Here is a 24511-nt window from a genome sequence, read left to right on the forward strand (position 1 = left end):
AGACTGCTGCGAGCTAATAGATATACTGTATTGGGGAGACTGCTGCATGCTAATAGATATATATACTGTATTGGGGAGACTGCTGCGAGCTAATAGATATACTGTATTGGGGAGACTGCTGCATGCTAATAGATATACTGTATTGGGGAGACTGCTGCGAGCTAATAGATATACTGTATTGGGGAGACTGCTGCGAGCTAATAGATATACTGTATTGGGGAGACTGCTGCATGCTAATAGATATACTGTATTGGGGAGACTGCTGCATGCTAATAGATATACTGTATTGGGGAGACTGCTGCATGCTAATAGATATACTGTATTGGGGAGACTGCTGCGAGCTAATAGATATACTGTATTGGGGAGACTGCTGCGAGCTAATAGATATACTGTATTGGGGAGACTGCTGCATGCTAATAGATATACTGTATTGGGGAGACTGCTGCATGCTAATAGATATACTGTATTGGGGAGACTGCTGCATGCTAATAGATATACTGTATTGGGGAGACTGCTGCATGCTAATAGATATACTGTATTGGGGAGACTGCTGCGAGCTAATAGATATACTGTATTGGGGAGACTGCTGCGAGCTAATAGATATACTGTATTGGGGAGACTGCTGCATGCTAATAGATATACTGTATTGGGGAGACTGCTGCATGCTAATAGATATACTGTATTGGGGAGACTGCTGCATGCTAATAGATATACTGTATTGGGGAGACTGCTGCGAGCTAATAGATATACTGTATTGGGGAAACTGCTGCGAGCTAATAGATATACTGTATTGGGGAGACTGCTGCGAGCTAATAGATATACTGTATTGGGGAGACTGCTGCATGCTAATAGATATACTGTATTGGGGAGACTGCTGCATGCTAATAGATATACTGTATTGGGGAGACTGCTGCATGCTAATAGATATACTGTATTGGGGAGACTGCTGCGAGCTAATAGATATACTGTATTGGGGAAACTGCTGCGAGCTAATAGATATACTGTATTGGGGAGACTGCTGCGAGCTAATAGATATACTGTATTGGGGAGACTGTTGCATGCTAATAGATATACTGTATTGGGGAGACTGCTGCGAGCTAATAGATATACTGTATTGGGGAGACTGCTGCATGCTAATAGATATACTGTATTGGGGAGACTGCTGCATGCTAATAGATATACTGTATTGGGGAGACTGCTGCGAGCTAATAGATATACTGTATTGGGGAGACTGCTGCGAGCTAATAGATATACTGTATTGGGGAGACTGTTGCATGCTAATAGATATACTGTATTGGGGAGACTGCTGCGAGCTAATAGATATACTGTATTGGGGAGACTGCTGCGAGCTAGTAGATATACTGTATTGGGGAGACTGCTGCATGCTAATAGATATACTGTATTGGGGAGACTGCTGCATGCTAATAGATATACTGTATTGGGGAGACTGCTGCGTGCTAATAGATATACTGTATTGGGGAGACTGCTGCGTGCTAATAGATATACTGTATTGGGGAGACTGCTGCGTGCTAATAGATATACTGTATTGGGGAGACTGCTGCATGCTAATAGATATACTGTATTGGGGAGACTGCTGCGAGCTAATAGATATACTGTATTGGGGAGACTGCTGCATGCTAATAGATATACTGTATTGGGGAGACTGCTGCATGCTAATAGATATACTGTATTGGGGAGACTGCTGCATGCTAATAGATATACTGTATTGGGGAGACTGCTGCATGCTAATAGATATACTGTATTGGGGAGACTGCTGCGAGCTAATAGATATACTGTATTGGGGAGACTGCTGCGAGCTAATAGATATACTGTATTGGGGAGACTGCTGCATGCTAATATATATACTGTATTGGGGAGACTGCTGCATGCTAATAGATATACTGTATTGGGGAGACTGCTGCGTGCTAATAGATATACTGTATTGGGGAGACTGCTGCATGCTAATAGATATACTGTATTGGGGAGACTGCTGCGAGCTAATAGATATACTGTATTGGGGAGACTGCTGCGAGCTAATAGATATACTGTATTGGGGAGACTGCTGCATGCTAATAGATATACTGTATTGGGGAGACTGCTGCATGCTAATAGATATACTGTATTGGGGAGACTGCTGCGAGCTAATAGATATACTGTATTGGGGAGACTGCTGCGAGCTAATAGATATACTGTATTGGGGAGACTGCTGCGAGCTAATAGATATACTGTATTGGGGAGACTGTTGCATGCTAATAGATATACTGTATTGGGGAGACTGCTGCGAGCTAATAGATATACTGTATTGGGGAGACTGCTGCGAGCTAGTAGATATACTGTATTGGGGAGACTGCTGCATGCTAATAGATATACTGTATTGGGGAGACTGCTGCATGCTAATAGATATACTGTATTGGGGAGACTGCTGCGTGCTAATAGATATACTGTATTGGGGAGACTGCTGCGTGCTAATAGATATACTGTATTGGGGAGACTGCTGCGTGCTAATAGATATACTGTATTGGGGAGACTGCTGCATGCTAATAGATATACTGTATTGGGGAGACTGCTGCATGCTAATAGATATACTGTATTGGGGAGACTGCTGCGTGCTAATAGATATACTGTATTGGGGAGCCTGCTGCATGCTAATAGATATACTGTATTGGGGAGACTGCTGCGAGCTAATAGATATACTGTATTGGGGAGACTGCTGCATGCTAATAGATATACTGTATTGGGGAGACTGCTGCGTGCTAATAGATATACTGTATTGGGGAGACTGCTGCATGCTAATAGATATACTGTATTGGGGAGACTGCTGCATGCTAATAGATATACTGTATTGGGGAGACTGCTGCATGCTAATAGATATACTGTATTGGGGAGACTGCTGCATGCTAATAGATATACTGTATTGGGGAGACTGCTGCATGCTAATAGATATACTGTATTGGGGAGACTGCTGCATGCTAATAGATATACTGTATTGGGGAGACTGCTGCATGCTAATAGATATACTGTATTGGGGAGACTGCTGCATGCTAATAGATATACTGTATTGGGGAGACTGCTGCGAGCTAATAGATATACTGTATTGGGGAGACTGCTGCATGCTAATAGATATACTGTATTGGGGAGACTGCTGCATGCTAATAGATATACTGTATTGGGGAGACTGCTGCATGCTAATAGATATACTGTATTGGGGAGACTGCTGCGTGCTAATAGATATACTGTATTGGGGAGACTGCTGCATGCTAATAGATATACTGTATTGGGGATACTGCTGCGAGCTAATAGATATACTGTATTGGGGAGACTGCTGCGTGCTAATAGATATACTGTATTGGGGAGACTGCTGCATGCTAATAGATATATATACTGTATTGGGGAGACTGCTGCGAGCTAATAGATATACTGTATTGGGGAGACTGCTGCATGCTAATAGATATACTGTATTGGGGAGACTGCTGCATGCTAATAGATATACTGTATTGGGGAGACTGCTGCATGCTAATAGATATACTGTATTGGGGAGACTGCTGCGTGCTAATAGATATACTGTATTGGGGAGACTGCTGCATGCTAATAGATATACTGTATTGGGGAGACTGCTGCGAGCTAATAGATTTACTGTATTGGGGAGACTGCTGCATGCTAATAGATATGCTGTATTGGGGAGACTGCTGCATGCTAATAGATATATATACTGTATTGGGGAGACTGCTGCGAGCTAATAGATATACTGTATTGGGGAGACTGCTGCATGCTAATAGATATACTGTGTTGGGGAGACTGCTGCATGCTAATAGATATACTGTATTGGGGAGACTGCTGCATGCTAATAGATATACTGTATTGGGGAGACTGCTGCGTGCTAATAGATATACTGTATTGGGGAGACTGCTGCATGCTAATAGATATACTGTATTGGGGAGACTGCTGCGAGCTAATAGATATACTGTATTGGGGAGACTGCTGCATGCTAATAGATATACTGTATTGGGGAGACTGCTGCATGCTAATAGATATACTGTATTGGGGAGACTGCTGCATGCTAATAGATATACTGTATTGGGGAGACTGCTGCATGCTAATAGATATACTGTATTGGGGAGACTGCTGCATGCTAATAGATATACTGTATTGGGGAGACTGCTGCATGCTAATAGATATACTGTATTGGGGAGACTGCTGCATGCTAATAGATATACTGTATTGGGGAGACTGCTGCGAGCTAATAGATATACTGTATTGGGGAGACTGCTGCATGCTAATAGATATACTGTATTGGGGAGACTGCTGCGTGCTAATAGATATACTGTATTGGGGAGACTGCTGCATGCTAATAGATATACTGTATTGGGGAGACTGCTGCGTGCTAATAGATATACTGTATTGGGGAGACTGCTGCATGCTAATAGATATACTGTATTGGGGATACTGCTGCGAGCTAATAGATATACTGTATTGGGGAGACTGCTGCGTGCTAATAGATATACTGTATTGGGGAGACTGCTGCATGCTAATAGATATATATACTGTATTGGGGAGACTGCTGCGAGCTAATAGATATACTGTATTGGGGAGACTGCTGCATGCTAATAGATATACTGTATTGGGGAGACTGCTGCATGCTAATAGATATACTGTATTGGGGAGACTGCTGCATGCTAATAGATATACTGTATTGGGGAGACTGCTGCGTGCTAATAGATATACTGTATTGGGGAGACTGCTGCATGCTAATAGATATACTGTATTGGGGAGACTGCTGCGAGCTAATAGATTTACTGTATTGGGGAGACTGCTGCATGCTAATAGATATACTGTATTGGGGAGACTGCTGCATGCTAATAGATATATATACTGTATTGGGGAGACTGCTGCGAGGTAATAGATATACTGTATTGGGGAGACTGCTGCATGCTAATAGATATACTGTATTGGGGAGACTGCTGCATGCTAATAGATATACTGTATTGGGGAGACTGCTGCATGCTAATAGATATACTGTATTGGGGAGACTGCTGCGTGCTAATAGATATACTGTATTGGGGAGACTGCTGCATGCTAATTGATATACTGTATTGGGGAGACTGCTGCGAGCTAATAGATATACTGTATTGGGGAGACTGCTGCATGCTAATAGATATACTGTATTGGGGAGACTGCTGCATGCTAATAGATATACTGTATTGGGGAGACTGCTGCATGCTAATAGATATACTGTATTGGGGAGACTGCTGCATGCTAATAGATATACTGTATTGGGGAGACTGCTGCATGCTAATAGATATACTGTATTGGGGAGACTGCTGCGAGCTAATAGATATACTGTATTGGGGAGACTGCTGCGAGCTAATAGATATACTGTATTGGGGAGACTGCTGCATGCTAATAGATATACTGTATTGGGGAGACTGCTGCATGCTAATAGATATACTGTATTGGGGATACTGCTGCGAGCTAATAGATATACTGTATTGGGGAGACTGCTGCGTGCTAATAGATATACTGTATTGGGGAGACTGCTGCATGCTAATAGATATATATACTGTATTGGGGAGACTGCTGCGAGCTAATAGATATACTGTATTGGGGAGACTGCTGCATGCTAATAGATATACTGTATTGGGGAGACTGCTGCATGCTAATAGATATACTGTATTGGGGAGACTGCTGCGTGCTAATAGATATACTGTATTGGGGAGACTGCTGCGTGCTAATAGATATACTGTATTGGGGAGACTGCTGCATGCTAATAGATATACTGTATTGGGGAGACTGCTGCGAGCTAACAGATATACTGTATTGGGGAGACTGCTGCATGCTAATAGATATACTGTATTGGGGAGACTGCTGCATGCTAATAGATATACTGTATTGGGGAGACTGCTGCATGCTAATAGATATACTGTATTGGGGAGACTGCTGCATGCTAATAGATATACTGTATTGGGGAGACTGCTGCGAGCTAATAGATATACTGTATTGGGGAGACTGCTGCGAGCTAATAGATATACTGTATTGGGGAGACTGCTGCATGCTAATAGATATACTGTATTGGGGAGACTGCTGCGTGCTAATAGATATACTGTATTGGGGAGACTGCTGCATGCTAATAGATATACTGTATTGGGGAGACTGCTGCATGCTAATAGATATACTGTATTGGAGAGACTGCTGCGAGCTAATAGATATACTGTATTGGGGAGACTGCTGCGAGCTTCCACCTTATAGAAAGTATATCACAGGAAGATGTGGCAGCTACTTCCTGCCAGTATCACAGCATCACAACAGAAATATTACAGCATCCAGCTGGAGTGAGCAGGGACAGCGAGACAGACCTGGCAGCCCCAGCCCCTCCCCCAGCCCCTCCCCCAGCCCCTCCCCCAGCCCCAGCCCCAGCCCCTCCCCCAGCCCCAGCCCCAGCCCCTCCCCCAGCCCCTCCCCCAGCCCCAGCCCCTCCCCCTCCCCCAGCCCCAGCCCCAGCCCCTCCCCCAGCCCCAGCCCCAGCCCCTCCCCCCAGCCCCTCCCCCAGCCCCCTCCCCCAGCCCCTCCCCCCCCAGCCCCAGCCCCTCCCCCAGCCCCCCCCCCCAGCCCCAGCCCCTCCCCCAGCCCCAGCCCCTCCCCAGCCCCTCCCCCAGCCCCTCCCCCCAGCCCCAGCCCCAGCCCCTCCCCCAGCCCCTCCCCAGCCCCTCCCCCCAGCCCCAGCCCCAGCCCCAGCCCCTCCCCCAGCCCCTCCCCCAGCCCCTCCCCCAGCCCCTCCCCCAGCCCCAGCCCCAGCCCCTCCCCCCAGCCCCAGCCCCAGCCCCTCCCCCAGCCCCAGCCCCAGCCCCTCCCCCTCCCCCAGCCCCCTCCCCCAGCCCCTCCCCCAGCCCCAGCCCCTCCCCCAGCCCCTCCCCCAGCCCCAGCCCCTCCCCCAGCCCCAGCCCCAGCCCCTCCCCCCAGCCCCTCCCCCAGCCCCTCCCCCCAGCCCCAGCCCCAGCCCCTCCCCCAGCCCCTCCCCCCAGCCCCAGCCCCTCCCCCAGCCCCTCCCCCAGCCCCCTCCCCCAGCCCCCAGCCCCAGCCCCTCCCCCAGCCCCTCCCCCTCCCCCAGCCCCAGCCCCTCCCCCAGCCCCTCCCCCAGCCCCTCCCCCAGCCCCAGCCCCAGCCCCTCCCCCAGCCCCTCCCCCAGCCCCTCCCCCAGCCCCAGCCCCAGCCCCTCCCCCAGCCCCTCCCCCAGCCCCAGCCCCAGCCCCTCCCCCAGCCCCTCCCCCAGCCCCTCCCCCAGCCCCAGCCCCAGCCCCTCCCCCAGCCCCCTCCCCCAGCCCCTCCCCCAGCCCCTCCAGCTGTGACCTGGTAGAAGGCTAACTGTGATGCCTGAGGCCTGGTACAAGGACATACCGTTTGTAACGGGTAGCGTTTCGAAGGATACTAATCCACCGTGAGGTGCACTGACAGCACAGCACAGCAACACAAGCCTCTAGTCTAAGATAAGCTGTTTACCCCACTGTAATTAGGACTGCAGTATGAACCCAGGACAGTGGAGACCTGAGTTACCCCACTGTAATTAGGGCTGTAGTATGAACCCAGGACAGTGGAGACCTGAGTTACCCCACTGTAATTAGGGCTGTAGTATAAACCCAGGACAGTGGAGACCTGAGTTACCCCACTGTAATTAGGACTGCAGTATAAACCCAGGACAGTGGAGACCTGAGTTACCCCACTGTAATTAGGGCTGTAGTATGAACCCAGGACAGTGGAGACCTGAGAGAGATGAGACATACTGTAGGTGTGTCACGTCCTGACCAGTATAGGGGTTATTTGTTCTTGTAGTTTGGTCAGGACGTGGCAGGGGGGTGTTTGTTTTATGTGGTTCGGGGTTTGTTGGGATATGTGTTTATGTAGAGGGGTGTTTGGTTAGAGTATTCCCAGGTTTTTGGGTCATGTTCTATGTGTCGTATTCTATGCTCTATCTATGTTGTGTATTTCTATGTGTTGGCCTGGTATGGCTCTCAATCAGGAACAGCTGTACATCGTTGTTGCTGATTGGGAGTCATACTTAGGTAGCCCTGTTTTTCACCTGTCCCTTTGTGGGAAGTTGTATTCGTGCACTGCTAGGGTTAGCCTGCAAGACTGTTAGCTGTCGTTGTTTTTGTAATAAAATAAATATGAGCATTCACGTACTCGCTGCATTTTGGTCCACTTCCTACGACGGCCGAGGGTTCTACTGACATACACCAGCACTGATGTTCTCTCACTTCAGTTCAAAATGGCAGCCATGTTTTTCCAAAATGTTTTAGAAAGGCAGACTGGAGTGTTCAAGACCAATATCTCTGCACTCTGATTGGAGGATTCCCAAAAAAAATGAGCCACTAGTTAGCGCTGCCAATCAAAATGAGCCACTAGTTAGCGCTGCCAATCAAAATGAGCCACTAGTTAGCGCTGCCAATCAAAATGAGCCACTAGTTAGCGCCGCCAATCAAAATGACCCACTCGTTAGCGCCGCCAATCAAAATGACCCACTCGTTAGCGCTGCCAATCAAAATGAGCCACTAGTTAGCGCCGCCAATCAAAATGACCCACTAGTTAGCGATGCCAATCAAAATGACCCACATAATTAAAAAGTTGCTCATTTTCAATGTAAAATAGTTTGGTAACATTTCATAGGCTTTAACCTCTATAATACTCAGCATCATCTAGGAATCATGTTGTCAGTGTGTTAACATCCAAATGGATCCCTCTGTCTTCATTTTGAAGTTGTTGTCAGTGTGTTAACATCCAAATGGATCCCTCTGTCTTCATTTTGAAGTTGTTGTTAATATGTTAACATCCAAATGGATCCCTCTGTCTTCATTTTGAAGTTGTTGTCAGTATGTTAACATCCAAATGGATCCCTCTGTCTTCATTTAGAAGTTGTTGTTAGTGTGTCAATTAACATCCAAATGGATCCCTCTGTCTTCATTTAGAAGTTGTTGTCAGTATGTTAACATCCAAATGGATCCCTCTGTCTTCATTTAGAAGTTGTTGTTAGTGTGTCAATTAACATCCAAATGGATCCCTCTGTCTTCATTTTGAAGTTGTTGTCAGTATGTTAACATCCAAATGGATCCCTCTGTCTTCATTTAGAAGTTGTTGTCAGTATGTTAACATCCAAATGGATCCCTCTGTCTTCATTTAGAAGTTGTTGTTAGTGTGTCAATTAACATCCAAATGGATCCCTCTGTCTTCATTTTGAAGTTGTTGTCAGTATGTTAACATCCAAATGGATCCCTCTGTCTTCATTTAGAAGTTGTTGTTAGTGTGTCAATTAACATCCAAATGGATCCCTCTGTCTTCATTTAGAAGTTGTTGTCAGTATGTTAACATCCAAATGTATCTCTGTCTTCATTTAGAAGTTGTTGTTTTAACCCAGATTATGTCACTGTGTATTGCTAGATTTTGTCACTTTGCTTTGACTTCACACACATTTAAACCCCCCCAAAAATACAACATAGATTTTGCTTTGTAGCTCAAGATTCATATCAGTGAATGTGGGCGAATTCACATATCTTTTTTGGAAGGATATCTTGAACTTTCCCTTTTTCCTAATGCAGTAAGACCAGGTCAACAGGACAATGTGTCAAAGTGAGCCTCCTATTGGACGAGAGGACGTCCACTCTACTGTGAGCATTGAGTCACTGGGTGAAGTCTGGCAGCACAACATTACTCTACTGTGAGCATTGATTGACAGAATGAGATTAGGTGTGGGGATAATATACTGTCTGTCTGTCTGTCCGTCTGTCCGTCCGTCCGTCCGTCCGTCCGTCCGTCTGTGTCCCTGGCAGTACTAATACCTCTGTCTCTTTCTCTGTCTGTCTGTCTGTCTGTCTGTCTGTCTGTCTGTCTGTCTGTCTGTCTGTCTGTCTGTCTGTCTGTCTGTCTGTCTGTCTGTCTGTCTGTCTGTCTGTCTGTCTCTCTGTCTGTCTGTCTCTCTCTCCCCCTGTCTGTCTGTCTGTCTGTCTGTCTGTCTGTCTGTCTGTCTGTCTGTCTGTCTGTCTGTCTGTCTGTCTGTCTGTCTGTCTGTCTGTCTGTCTGTCTGTCTCTCTGTCTGTCTGTCTCTCTCTCCCCCTGTCTGTCTGTCTGTCTGTCTGTCTGTCTGTCTGTCTGTCTGTCTGTCTGTCTGTCTGTCTGTCTGTCTGTCTGTCTCTCTCTGTCTCTCTGTCTCTCTCGCTCTCTCTCTCACAATTCAATTCAATTTGCTTTATTGGCATGACGTAACAATGTACTGTACATATTGCCGAATATTGTCGACAAGACAACAGTAACAACAATAATCAAGGGTCAAATTAACCATATGATGAACAATAACAATAAGCATAGAGGACATGTGCAGGTTGGTTGGTTTGTCCGACATTGTCCCTCGAATATATAGTTGATGTGTTGCACTGCTAGATTGATGCCTTCTTTACTGTGAGTGGATGTGCTATCCAGGAAGTTATCTAAGAGGGTTTGGATATTTTGGTTCCAGGTTGCTGTCTGCTATTCTTCTGTGCTGTTTCGGGCCCATCTGTATGAATTTCTGATGTTGTACAGCTTACTGGGCTGGGAATGTGTGGTTGTTTCCATGTCTGTTCTTTTGAGGAACAACGTCATTTGGCTGTGATCAGACAGAGGTGTTAGTGGCTTGACAGTGAATGAGCTGAGAGAGAAAGGGTCCATGTCTGTGATCATATAGTCTACTGTACTGTGGCCAAGAGGTGAGCAGTAGGTGAATCTCCCCAAAGAGTCCCCTCGTAACCTACCATTGACAAAGTACAGACCCAGGCTTCTACAGAGCTGCAACAGATCCCTTCCGTTTTTGTTGACGGTGCCGTCACTGTTGTTTCTATGGGGGAGATTAAGACAGTTAGAAGCAGTATGGCCTGTAATAAAGCTGTCCCCTCGTGTGCTCGTTAGATCAGGTAGTGTTCCTGTGAGCGAATTTGTGTCCCCACAGATGAGCACATTTCCCTGGGCCTGGAAATGGCACGTCTCTTCCTCAAGGCTGGGGAAGATCTCCTCTGAGTAATATGGGGATTCTGAGGGGGAATATCTCCTCTGAGTAATATGGGGATTCTGAGGGGGGGAATATCTCCTCTGAGTAATATGGGGATTCTGAGGGGGGAATATCTCCTCTGAGTAATATGGGGATTCTGAGGGGGGAATATCTCCTCTGAGTAATATGGGGATTCTGAGGGGGAATATCTCCTCTGAGTAATATGGGGATTCTGAGGGGGGATATCTCCTCTGAGTAATATGGGGATTCTGAGGGGGATATCTCCTCTGAGTAATATGGGGATTCTGAGGGGGGGATATCTCCTCTGAGTAATATGGGGATTCTGAGGGGGGATATCTCCTCTGAGTAATATGGGGATTCTGAGGGGGGATATCTCCTCTGAGTAATATGGGGATTCTGAGGGGGGAATATGTCCTCTGAGTAATATGGGGATTCTGAGGGGGGGAGATCTCCTCTGAGTAATATGGGGATTCTGAGGGGGGGAATATCTCCTCTGAGTAATATGGGGATTCTGAGGGTGGGGAATATCTCCTCTGAGTAATATGGGGATTCTGAGGGGGGAAGATCTCCTCTGAGTAATATGGGGATTCTGAGGGGGGAATATCTCCCTCTGAGTAATATGGGGATTCTGAGGGGGGATATCTCCTCTGAGTAATATGGGGATTCTGAGGGGGGAATATCTCCTCTGAGTAATATGGGGATTCTGAGGGGGGAATATCTCCTCTGAGTAATATGGGGATTCTGAGGGGGGGAATATCTCCTCTGAGTAATATGGGGATTCTGAGGGGGGAATATCTCCTCTGAGTAATATGGGGATTCTGAGGGGGGATATCTCCTCTGAGTAATATGGGGATTCTGAGGGGGGGGAATATCTCCTCTGAGTAATATGGGGATTCTGAGGGGGGGATATCTCCTCTGAGTAATATGGGGATTCTGAGGGGGGGATATCTCCTCTGAGTAATATGGGGATTCTGAGGGGGGGAAATATATTGCACAAAGGAACACATCTTTTTCTGTCAGTACAAGTTCTTTTTTCAGTTTTAATCAAATGTGATATTTACCAATTTTGAGGGGATCAATTAGATTTTTGTAGTTCTGATTTGTACCAAATTATCAATCCTCCAGAGTCTCTGCCTCTATTGACAGAGCTGCGTTTCTCTGTCTCTCTCTCTCTCTCTCTCTCTCTCTCTCTCTCTCTCTCTCTCTCTCTCTCTCTCTCTCTCTCTCTCTCTCTCTCTCTCTCTCTCTCTCTCTCTCTCTCTCTCTCTCTCTCTCTCTCTCTCTCTCTCTGTCTCAGGTCTGCTGGTGTACGTGTCGATGATGGTGGGGGCGTTCGTGTGGGGCAGCCTGGCGGATAAGATGGGCCGTAGGAAGTGTCTGATCTACTGTCTAGCCATCGACTGTGTCTTCAGCTTCCTGTCTTGCTTTGCTCAGGGATACGGGTTCTTCATCTTCTTCAGGTTCTGCTCCGGCTTCGGGTGAGATGGAGAGAGAGATGGGGAGAGAGATGGAGAGAGAGGGATGGAGAGACAGATGGAGAGAGAGATGGGGAGAGAGATGGAGAGAGAGATGGGGAGAGAGATGGAGAGAGAGATGGAGAGAGAGATGGGGAGAGAGATGGAGAGAGAGATGGAGAGAGAGATGAAGAGAGAGATGGAGAGAGAGGGATGAGAGAGAGATGGAGAGAGAGGGATGGAGAGAGAGATGGAGAGAGAGGGATGGAGAGAGAGATGGGGAGAGAGATGGAGAGAGAGATGGAGAGAGAGATGGGGAGAGAGATGGAGAGAGAGATGGGGAGAGAGGGATGAAGAGAGAGATGGAGAGAGAGATGGAGAGAGAGATGGAGAGAGAGGGATGGAGAGAGAGGGATGGAGAGGGAGATGAAGAGAGAGGGATGGAGAGAGAGGGATGGAGAGAGAGATGGAGAGAGAGGGATGGAGAGAGAGATGGAGAGAGAGATGGAGAGAGATGAAGAGAGAGATGGAGAGAGAGAGATGGAGAGAGAGATGGAGAGAGAGCTGGAGAGAGAGATGGAGAGAGAGATGGAGAGAGATGAAGAGAGAGATGAAGAGAGAGATGGAGAGAGAGATGGAGAGAGAGATGGAGAGAGAGAAGGAGAGAGAGATGGAGAGAGAGATGGAGAGAGAGATGGGGAGAGAGATGGAGAGAGAGATGGAGAGAGAGAGGGATGGAGAGAGAGATGGAGAGAGAGGGATGGAGAGAGAGATGGAGAGGGAGAGATGGAGAGAGAGATGGAGAGAGAGATGGAGAGAGAGAGATGGAGAGAGAGATGGAGAGAGAGGGATGGAGAGAGAGATGGAGAGAGAGAGAGATGAAGAGAGAGAGATGGAGAGAGAGAGAGATGGGGAGAGAGAGATGGAGAGGGAGATGAAGAGAAAGATGGGGAGAGAGAGGGATGGAGAGAGAGAGATGGAGAGAGAGAGAGATGGGGAGAGGGATGGAGAGAGGGATGGAGAGAGATGGATGTAGAGAGAGATGGAGAGAGAGGGATGGAGAGAGGGAGATGGAGAGAGATGGATGTAGAAAGATATGGAGAGAGAGATGGAGAGAGATATGGAGAGAGAGGGATAGAGAGAGATGGATGGAAACAGAGGGGTAGAGAGAGATGGAGAGAGAGAGGGATGTTAGATGGACACTAAAGGTACAGATATAAAGGGTCTTTGTGACTGGCTGGCTGACTGGCCAATAGAATGTTCCTGGAGCGTATTGAAAGGAATAAGGAAGTCCCAGATGTAGTGGTGTCCTGTGGGTCAGTCAGCCTTATGGGGAGAGCAGCACTACCTTCTCACCTTCTTAACATAAAGGTCACAAGACACACTTCTTTCATAGTGATTACTGCAAGCTAGCTCTGTCTGGAGGTCGCCCTGAGCCCAGCTCTGTCTGGAGGACGCCCTGAGCCCAGCTCTGTCTGGTAGACGCCCTGAGCCCAGCTCTGTCTGGTAGACGCCCTGAGCCCAGCTCTGTCTGGAGGTCACCCTGAGCCCAGCTCTGTCTGGAGGACGCCCTGAGCCCAGCTCTGTCTGGAGGACGCCCTGAGCCCATCTCTGTCTGGAGGTCGCCCTGAGCCCAGCTCTGTCTGGTAGACGCCCTGAGCCCAGCTCTGTCTGGAGGACGCCCTGAGCCCAGCTCTGTCTGCAGGACGCCCTGAGCCCAGCTCTGTCTGGAGGACGCCCTGAGCCCATCTCTGTCTGGAGGACGCCCTGAGCCCAGCTCTGTCTGGTAGACGCCCTGAGCCCAGCTCTGTCTGGAGGACGCCCTGAGCCCAGCTCTGTCTGCAGGACGCCCTGAGCCCAGCTCTGTCTGGAGGTCGCCCTGAGCCCAGCTCTGTCTGGAGGACGCCCTGAGCCCAGCTCTGTCTGGAGGACGCCCTGAGCCCAGCTCTGTCTGGAGGTCGCCCTGAGCCCAGCTCTGTCTGGTAGACGCCCTGAGCCCAGCTCTGTCTGGAGGACGCCCTGAGCCCAGCTCTGTCTGCAGGACGCCCTGAGCCCAGCTCTGTCTGGAGGACGCCCTGAGCCCATCTCTGTCTGGAGGACGCCCTGAGCCCATCTCTGTCTGGAGGTCGCCCTGAGCCCAGCTCTGTCTGGTAGACGCCCTGAGCCCAGCTCTGTCTGTAGGACGCCCTGAGCCCAGCTCTGTCTGGAGGACGCCCTGAGCCCAGCTCTGTCTGGTAGACGCCCTGAGCCCAGCTCTGTCTGGAGGACGCCCTGAGCCCAGCTCTGTCTGGAGGACGCCCTGAGCCCAGCTCTGTCTGGTAGACGCCCTGAGCCCAGCTCTGTCTGGTAGACACCCTGAGCCCAGCTCTGTCTGGTAGACACCCTGAGCCCAGCTCTGTCTGGTAGCCCTGGAGCCCAGCTCTGTCTGGTAGACACCCTGAGCCCAGCTCTGTCTGGTAGACACCCTGAACCCAGCTCTGTCTGGTAGACGCCCTGGAGCCCAGCTCTGTCTGCAGGATGCCCTGGAGCCAAAGAGAGAACAGGTCCAGGTGTCTGGGGTTTTGTGTGGTCATAACGAGTCCCCATGTTAGTTACCCAGCAACAGAAGAGCTGGGGTTTTGTGTGGTCAGAACGAGTCCCCATGTTAGTTACCCAGCAACAGAAGAGCTGGGGGTTTTGTGTGGTCATAACGAGTCCCCATGTTAGTTATACAGCAACAGAAGAGCTGGGGTTTTGTGTGGTCAGAACGTGAACGAGTCCCCATGTTAGTTACCCAGCAACAGAAGAGCTGGGGTTTTGTGTGGTCAGAACGAGTCCCCATGTTAGTTACCCAGCAACAGAAGAGCTGGGGGTTTGTGTGGTCAGAACGAGTCCCCATGTTAGTTACCCAGCAACAGAAGAGCTGGGGTTTTGTGTGGTCAGAACTAGTCCCCATGTTAGTTACCCAGCAACAGAAGAGCTGGGGTTTTGTGTGGTCAGAACGAGTCCCCATGTTAGTTACCCAGCAACAGAAGAGCTGGGGGTTTTGTGTGGTCAGAACGAGTCCCCATGTTAGTTATACAGCAACAGAAGAGCTGGGGTTTTGTGTGGTCAGAACGAGTCCCCATGTTAGTTACCCAGCAACAGAAGAGCTGGGGGTTTTGTGTGGTCAGAACTAGTCCCCATGTTAGTTACACAGCAACAGAAGAGCTGGGGTTTTGTGTGGTCAGAACTAGTCCCCATGTTAGTTACCCAGCAACAGAAGAGCTGGGGGTTTTGTGTGGTCAGAACGAGTCCCCATGTTAGTTACCCAGCAACAGAAGAGCTGGGGTTTTGTGTGGTCAGAACTAGTCCCCATGTTAGTTACCCAGCAACAGAAGAGCTGGGGTTTTGTGTGGTCAGAACGAGTCCCCATGTTTGTTACCCAGCAACAGAAGAGCTGGGGGTTTTGTGTGGTCAGAACGAGTCCCCATGTTAGTTATACAGCAACAGAAGAGCTGGGGTTTTGTGTGGTCAGAACGAGTCCCCATGTTAGTTACCCAGCAACAGAAGAGCTGGGGTTTTGTGTGGTCAGAACTAGTCCCCATGTTAGTTACCCAGCAACAGAAGAGCTGGGGTTTTGTGTGGTCAGAACGAGTCCCCATGTTAGTTACCCAGCAACAGAAGAGCTGGGGGTTTTGTGTGGTCAGAACGAGTCCCCATGTTAGTTATACAGCAACAGAAGAGCTGGGGTTTTGTGTGGTCAGAACGAGTCCCCATGTTAGTTACCCAGCAACAGAAGAGCTGGGGGTTTTGTGTGGTCAGAACGAGTCCCCATGTTAGTTATACAGCAACAGAAGAGCTGGGGTTTTGTGTGGTCAGAACGAGTCCCCATGTTAGTTACCCAGCAACAGAAGAGCTGGGGTTTTGTGTGGTCAGAACGAGTCCCCATGTTAGTTACCCAGCAACAGAAGAGCTGGGGTTTTGTGTGGTCAGAACTAGTCCCCATGTTAGTTACCCAGCAACAGAAGAGCTGGGGTTTTGTGTGGTCAGAACGAGTCCCCATGTTAGTTACCCAGCAACAGAAGAGCTGGGGTTTTGTGTGGTCAGAACGAGTCCCCATGTTAGTTACCCAGCAACAGAAGAGCTGGGGTTTTGTGTGGTCAGAACGAGTCCCCATGTTAGTTACCCAGCAACAGAAGAGCTGGGGTTTTGTGTGGTCAGAACGTGAACGAGTCCTCATGTTAGTTATACAGCAACAGAAGAGCTGGGGTTTTGTGTGGTCAGAACGAGTCCCCATGTTAGTTACCCAGCAACAGAAGAGCTGGGGTTTTGTGTGGTCAGAACGAGTCCCCATGTTAGTTACCCAGCAACAGAAGAGCTGGGGTTTTGTGTGGTCAGAACGAGTCCCCATGTTAGTTACACAGCAACAGAAGAGCTGGGGTTTTGTGTGGTCAGAACGAGTCCCCATGTTAGTTACCCAGCAACAGAAGAGCTGGGGGTTTTGTGTGGTCAGAACGAGTCCCCATGTTAGTTACCCAGCAACAGAAGAGCTGGGGTTTGTGTGGTCAGAACGAGTCCCCATGTTAGTTACCCAGCAACAGAAGAGCTGGGGTTTTGTGTGGTCAGAACGAGTCCCCATGTTAGTTACACAGCAACAGAAGAGCTGGGGTTTTGTGTGGTCAGAAGGTGAACGAGTCCCCATGTTAGTTATACAGCAACAGAAGAGCTGGGGTTTTGTGTGGTCAGAACGAGTCCCCATGTTAGTTATACAGCAACAGAAGAGCTGGGGTTTTGTGTGGTCAGAAGGTGAACGAGTCCCCATGTTAGTTATACAGCAACAGAAGAGCTGGGGGTTTGTGTGGTCAGAACGAGTCCCCATGTTAGTTATACAGCAACAGAAGAGCTGGGGTTTTGTGTGGTCAGAACGAGTCCCCATGTTAGTTACCCAGCAACAGAAGAGCTGGGGGTTTTGTGTGGTCAGAACGAGTCCCCATGTTAGTTACCCAGCAACAGAAGAGCTGGGGTTTTGTGTGGTCAGAACGAGTCCCCATGTTAGTTACCCAGCAACAGAAGAGCTGGGGTTTTGTGTGGTCAGAACGAGTCCCCATGTTAGTTACACAGCAACAGAAGAGCTGGGGTTTTGTGTGGTCAGAACGAGTCCCCATGTTAGTTACCCAGCAACAGAAGAGCTGGGGTTTTGTGTGATCAGAACGTGAACGAGTCCCCATGTTAGTTACCCAGCAACAGAAGAGCTGGGGTTTTGTGTGGTCAGAACGAGTCCCCATGTTAGTTATACAGCAACAGAAGAGCTGGGGGTTTTGTGTGGTCAGAACGAGTCCCCATGTTAGTTACCCAGCAACAGAAGAGCTGGGGTTTTGTGTGGTCGCGTGAACGAGTCCCCATGTTAGTTACCCAGCAACAGAAGAGCTGGGGTTTTGTGTGGTCAGAACGTGAACGAGTCCCCATGTTAGTTATACAGCAACAGAAGAGCTGGGGTTTTGTGTGGTCAGAACGAGTCCCCATGTTAGTTATACAGCAACAGAAGAGCTGGGGGTTTTGTGTGGTCAGAACGAGTCCCCATGTTAGTTACCCAGCAACAGAAGAGCTGGGGGTTTTGTGTGGTCAGAACGAGTCCCCATGTTAGTTATACAGCAACAGAAGAGCTGGGGTTTGTGTGGTCAGAACGAGTCCCCATGTTAGTTACCCAGCAACAGAAGAGCTGGGGTTTTGTGTGGTCAGAACGTGAACGAGTCCCCATGTTAGTTATACAGCAACAGAAGAGCTGGGGTTTTGTGTGGTCAGAACGAGTCCCCATGTTAGTTACCCAGCAACAGAAGAGCTGGGGTTTTGTGTGGTCAGAACGAGTCCCCATGTTAGTTACCCAGCAACAGAAGAGCTGGGGTTTTGTGTGGTCAGAACGTGAACGAGTCCCCATGTTAGTTACCCAGCAACAGAAGAGCTGGGGTTTTGTGTGGTCAGAACGAGTCCCCATGTTAGTTACCCAGCAACAGAAGAGCTGGGGTTTTGTGTGGTCAGAACGTGAACGAGTCCCCATGTTAGTTATACAGCAACAGAAGAGCTGGGGTTTTGTGTGGTCAGAACGAGTCCCCATGTTAGTTACCCAGCAACAGAAGAGCTGGGGTTTTGTGTGGTCAGAACGTGAACGAGTCCCCATGTTAGTTATACAGCAACAGAAGAGCTGGGGTTTTGTGTGGTCAGAACGAGTCCCCATGTTAGTTACCCAGCAACAGAAGAGCTGGGGTTTTGTGTGGTCAGAACGTGAACGAGTCCCCATGTTAGTTACCCAGCAACAGAAGAGCTGGGGTTTTGTGTGGTCAGAACGTGAACGAGTCCCCATGTTAGTTACCCAGCAACAGAAGAGCTGGGGTTTTGTGTGGTCAGAACGTGAACGAGTCCCCATGTTAGTTACCCAGCAACAGAAGAGCTGGGGTTTTGTGTGGTCAGAACGTGAACGAGTCCCCATGTTAGTTATACAGCAACAGAAGAGCTGGGGTTTTGTGTGGTCAGAACGAGTCCCCATGTTAGTTACCCAGCAACAGAAGAGCTGGGGTTTTGTGTGGTCAGAAGGTGAACGAGTCCCCATGTTAGTTATACAGCAACAGAAGAGCTGGGGTTTTGTGTGGTCAGAACGAGTCCCCATGTTAGTTACCCAGCAACAGAAGAGCTGGGGTTTTGTGTGGTCAGAACGAGTCCCCATGTTAGTTACCCAGCAACAGAAGAGCTGGGGTTTTGTGTGGTCAGAACGACGAGTCCCCATGTTAGTTACCCAGCAACAGAAGAGCTGGGGTTTTGTGTGGTCAGAACGAGTCCCCATGTTAGTTACCCAGCAACAGAAGAGCTGGGGTTTTGTGTGGTCAGAACGAGTCCCCATGTTAGTTATACAGCAACAGAAGAGCTGGGGTTTTGTGTGGTCAGAACGAGTCCCCATGTTAGTTATACAGCAACAGAAGAGCTGGGGGTTTTGTGTGGTCAGAACGTGAACGAGTCCCCATGTTAGTTATACAGCAACAGAAGAGCTGGGGTTTTGTGTGGTCAGAACGAGTCCCCATGTTAGTTACCCAGCAACAGAAGAGCTGGGGTTTTGTGTGGTCAGAACGTGAACGAGTCCCCATGTTAGTTACCCAGCAACAGAAGAGCTGGGGTTTTGTGTGGTCAGAACGTGAACGAGTCCCCATGTTAGTTACCCAGCAACAGAAGAGCTGGGGTTTTGTGTGGTCAGAACGTGAACGAGTCCCCATGTTAGTTACCCAGCAACAGAAGAGCTGGGGTTTTGTGTGGTCAGAACGAGTCCCCATGTTAGTTACACAGCAACAGAAGAGCTGGGGGTTTTGTGTGGTCAGAACGAGTCCCCATGTTAGTTACCCAGCAACAGAAGAGCTGGGGTTTTGTGTGGTCAGAAGTTGAACGAGTCCCCATGTTAGTTATACAGCAACAGAAGAGCTGGGGTTTTGTGTGGTCAGAACGAGTCCCCATGTTAGTTATACAGCGACATAAGAGCTTGGGTTTTGTGTGGTCAGAACGAGTCCCCATGTTAGTTACCCAGCAACAGAAGAGCTGGGGTTTTGTGTGGTCAGAACGAGTCCCCATGTTAGTTATACAGCAACAGAAGAGCTGGGGTTTTGTGTGGTCAGAACGTCGAGTCCCCATGTTAGTTATACAGCAACAGAAGAGCTGGGGTTTTGTGTGGTCAGAACGAACAGTCCCCATGTTATTTATACAGCAACAGAAGAGCTGGGGTTTTGTGTGGTCAGAACGAGTCCCCATGTTAGTTACACAGCAACAGAAGAGCTGGGGTTTTGTGTGGTCAGAACGACGAGTCCCCATGTTAGTTACACAGCAACAGAAGAGCTGGGGTTTTGTGTGGTAAGAACGACGAGTCCCCATGTTAGTTACCCAGCAACAGAAGAGCTGGGGTTTTGTGTGGTCAGAACGAGTCCCCATGTTAGTTACACAGCAACAGAAGAGCTGGGGTTTTGTGTGGTCAGAACGAGTCCCCATGTTAGTTACCCAGCAACAGAAGAGCTGGGGTTTTGTGTGGTCAGAACGAGTCCCCATGTTAGTTACACAGCAACAGAAGAGCTGGGGTTTTGTGTGGTCAGAACGTCGAGTCCCCATGTTAGTTACCCAGCAACAGAAGAGCTGGGGTTTTGTGTGGTCAGAACGAACGAGTCCCCATGTTAGTTACCCAGCAACAGAAGAGCTGGGGTTTTGTGTGGTCAGAACGAGTCCCCATGTTAGTTACACAGCAACAGAAGAGCTGGGGTTTTGTGTGGTCAGAAGCGAGTCCCCATGTTAGTTACACAGCAACAGAAGAGCTGGGGGTTTGTGTGGTCAGAACGAGTCCCCATGTTAGTTATACAGCAACAGAAGAGCTGGGGTTTTGTGTGGTCAGAACGAGTCCCCATGTTAGTTACCCAGCAACAGAAGAGCTGGGGTTTTGTGTGGTCAGAACGAGTCCCCATGTTAGTTACCCAGCAACAGAAGAGCTGGGGTTTTGTGTGGTCAGAACGAGTCCCCATGTTAGTTACACAGCAACAGAAGAGCTGGGGTTTTGTGTGGTCAGAACGAGTCCCCATGTTAGTTACACAGCAACAGAAGAGCTGGGGGTTTTGTGTGGTCAGAACGAGTCCCCATGTTAGTTACCCAGCAACAGAAGAGCTGGGGTTTTGTGTGATCAGAACGAACGAGTCCCCATGTTAGTTACCCAGCAACAGAAGAGCTGGGGTTTTGTGTGGTCAGAACGAGTCCCCATGTTAGTTATACAGCAACAGAAGAGCTGGGGTTTTGTGTGGTCAGAACGAGTCCCCATGTTAGTTACCCAGCAACAGAAGAGCTGGGGTTTTGTGTGGTCAGAACGAACGAGTCCCCATGTTAGTTACCCAGCAACAGAAGAGCTGGGGTTTTGTGTGGTCAGAACGACGAGTCCCCATGTTAGTTATACAGCAACAGAAGAGCTGGGGTTTTGTGTGGTCAGAACGAGTCCCCATGTTAGTTACACAGCAACAGAAGAGCTGGGGGTTTTGTGTGGTCAGAACGAGTCCCCATGTTAGTTACCCAGCAACAGAAGAGCTGGGGGTTTTGTGTGGTCAGAACGAGTCCCCATGTTAGTTACACAGCAACAGAAGAGCTGGGGTTTTGTGTGGTCAGAACGAGTCCCCATGTTAGTTACACAGCAACAGAAGAGCTGGGGTTTTGTGTGGTCAGAACGGACGAGTCCCCATGTTAGTTACACAGCAACAGAAGAGCTGGGGTTTTGTGTGGTCAGAACGAGTCCCCATGTTAGTTACCCAGCAACAGAAGAGCTGGGGTTTTGTGTGGTCAGAACGAGTCCCCATGTTAGTTACCCAGCAACAGAAGAGCTGGGGTTTTGTGTGGTCAGAACGGAACGAGTCCCCATGTTAGTTACCCAGCAACAGAAGAGCTGGGGTTTTGTGTGGTCAGAACGAGTCCCCATGTTAGTTACCCAGCAACAGAAGAGCTGGGGTTTTGTGTGGTCAGAACGTGAACGAGTCCCCATGTTAGTTACCCAGCAACAGAAGAGCTGGGGTTTTGTGTGGTCAGAACGGAACGAGTCCCCATGTTAGTTACCCAGCAACAGAAGAGCTGGGGTTTTGTGTGGTCAGAACGAGACGAGTCCCCATGTTAGTTACACAGCAACAGAAGAGCTGGGGTTTTGTGTGGTCAGAACGAGTCCCCATGTTAGTTACCCAGCAACAGAAGAGCTGGGGTTTTGTGTGGTCAGAAAACGAGTCCCCATGTTAGTTACACAGCAACAGAAGAGCTGGGGTTTTGTGTGGTCAGAACGAGTCCCCATGTTAGTTACCCAGCAACAGAAGAGCTCGGGTTTTGTGTGGTCAGAACGAGTCCCCATGTTAGTTACCCAGCAACAGAAGAGCTGGGGTTTTGTGTGGTCAGAACGTGAACGAGTCCCCATGTTAGTTACCCAGCAACAGAAGAGCTGGGGTTTTGTGTGGTCAGAACGAGTCCCCATGTTAGTTACCCAGCAACAGAAGAGCTGGGGTTTTGTGTGGTCAGAAGGTGAACGAGTCCCCATGTTAGTTACCCAGCAACAGAAGAGCTGGGGGTTTTGTGTGGTCAGAACGAGTCCCCATGTTAGTTACACAGCAACAGAAGAGCTGGGGTTTTGTGTGGTCAGAACGAGTCCCCATGTTAGTTATACAGCAACAGAAGAGCTGGGGTTTTGTGTGGTCAGAACGAGTCCCCATGTTAGTTATACAGCAACAGAAGAGCTGGGGGTTTGTGTGGTCAGAACGTGAACGAGTCTCCATGTTAGTTACACAGCAACAGAAGAGCTGGGGTTTTGTGTGGTCAGAACGAGTCCCCATGTTAGTTACCCAGCAACAGAAGAGCTGGGGTTTTGTGTGGTCAGAACGACGAGTCCCCATGTTAGTTACCCAGCAACAGAAGAGCTGGGGTTTTGTGTGGTCAGAACGACGGTCCCCATGTTAGTTACCCAGCAACAGAAGAGCTGGGGTTTTGTGTGGTCAGAACGAGTCCCCATGTTAGTTACCCAGCAACAGAAGAGCTGGGGTTTTGTGTGGTCAGAACGAGACCCCATGTTAGTTACACAGCAACAGAAGAGCTGGGGGTTTTGTGTGGTCAGACTACGAGTCCCCATGTTAGTTATACAGCAACAGAAGAGCTGGGGTTTTGTGTGGTCAGAAACGAGTCCCCATGTTAGTTATACAGCAACAGAAGAGCTGGGGTTTTGTGTGGTCAGAACGAGTCCCCATGTTAGTTACACAGCGACAGAAGAGCTGGGGTTTTGTGTGGTCATAACGAGTCCCCATGTTAGTTACCCAGCAACAGAAGAGCTGGGGTTTTGTGTGGTCAGAACGAGTCCCCATGTTAGTTACACAGCAACAGAAGAGCTGGGGTTTTGTGTGGTCAGAACGACAGTCCCCATGTTAGTTATACAGCAACAGAAGAGCTGGGGTTTTGTGTGGTCAGAACGAGTCCCCATGTTAGTTACACAGCAACAGAAGAGCTGGGGTTTTGTGTGGTCAGAACGAACGAGTCCCCATGTTAGTTACCCAGCAACAGAAGAGCTGGGGTTTTGTGTGGTCAGAACGAGTCCCCATGTTAGTTATACAGCAACAGAAGAGCTGGGGTTTTGTGTGGTCAGAACGTGAACGAGTCCCCATGTTAGTTATACAGCAACAGAAGAGCTGGGGTTTTGTGTGGTCAGAACGAGTCCCCATGTTAGTTATACAGCAACAGAAGAGCTGGGGTTTTGTGTGGTCAGAACGTGAACGAGTCCCCATGTTAGTTACACAGCAACAGAAGAGCTGGGGTTTTGTGTGGTCAGAAGGTGAACGAGTCCCCATGTTAGTTATACAGCAACAGAAGAGCTGGGGTTTTGTGTGGTCAGAACGTGAACGAGTCCCCATGTTAGTTACCCAGCAACAGAAGAGCTGGGGTTTTGTGTGGTCAGAACGAGTCCCCATGTTAGTTATACAGCAACAGAAGAGCTGGGGTTTTGTGTGGTCAGAACGAGTCCCCATGTTAGTTATACAGCAACAGAAGAGCTGGGGTTTTGTGTGGTCAGAACGTGAACGAGTCCCCATGTTAGTTACACAGCAACAGAAGAGCTGGGGTTTTGTGTGGTCAGAACGCGAGTCCCCATGTTAGTTACCCAGCAACAGAAGAGCTGGGGTTTTGTGTGGTCAGAACGAGTCCCCATGTTAGTTACACAGCAACAGAAGAGCTGGGGTTTTGTGTGGTCAGAACGAGTCCCCATGTTAGTTACACAGCAACAGAAGAGCTGGGGTTTTGTGTGGTCAGAACGAGTCCCCATGTTAGTTACCCAGCAACAGAAGAGCTGGGGTTTTGTGTGGTCAGAACGAGTCCCCATGTTAGTTATACAGCAACAGAAGAGCTGGGGTTTTGTGTGGTCAGAACGAGTCCCCATGTTAGTTACCCAGCAACAGAAGAGCTGGGGTTTTGTGTGGTCAGAACGGAAGTCCCCATGTTAGTTACCCAGCAACAGAAGAGCTGGGGTTTTGTGTGGTCAGAACGAGTCCCCATGTTA

The 24511-nt window shown here is 49.0% G+C and overlaps 1 protein-coding gene across 1 annotated transcript in view; it reads left to right on the forward strand.

Moving 5' to 3' along the window:
• The window catches only part of sv2ba (synaptic vesicle glycoprotein 2Ba), a 57296-nt gene that overhangs the window by 9765 nt on the left and 23020 nt on the right, over positions 1–24511 (forward strand). Inside the window, exon 3 of the mRNA XM_045708845.1 lies at positions 12321–12501. Within this exon, the coding sequence (XP_045564801.1) occupies positions 12321–12501 (181 nt within the window). The remainder of the gene's footprint in view (positions 1–12320; positions 12502–24511) is intronic.

The sequence above is a fragment of the Salmo salar genome, chromosome ssa26, assembly GCF_905237065.1.
Source record: "Salmo salar chromosome ssa26, Ssal_v3.1, whole genome shotgun sequence".
Lineage (NCBI taxonomy): Eukaryota > Metazoa > Chordata > Actinopteri > Salmoniformes > Salmonidae > Salmo > Salmo salar.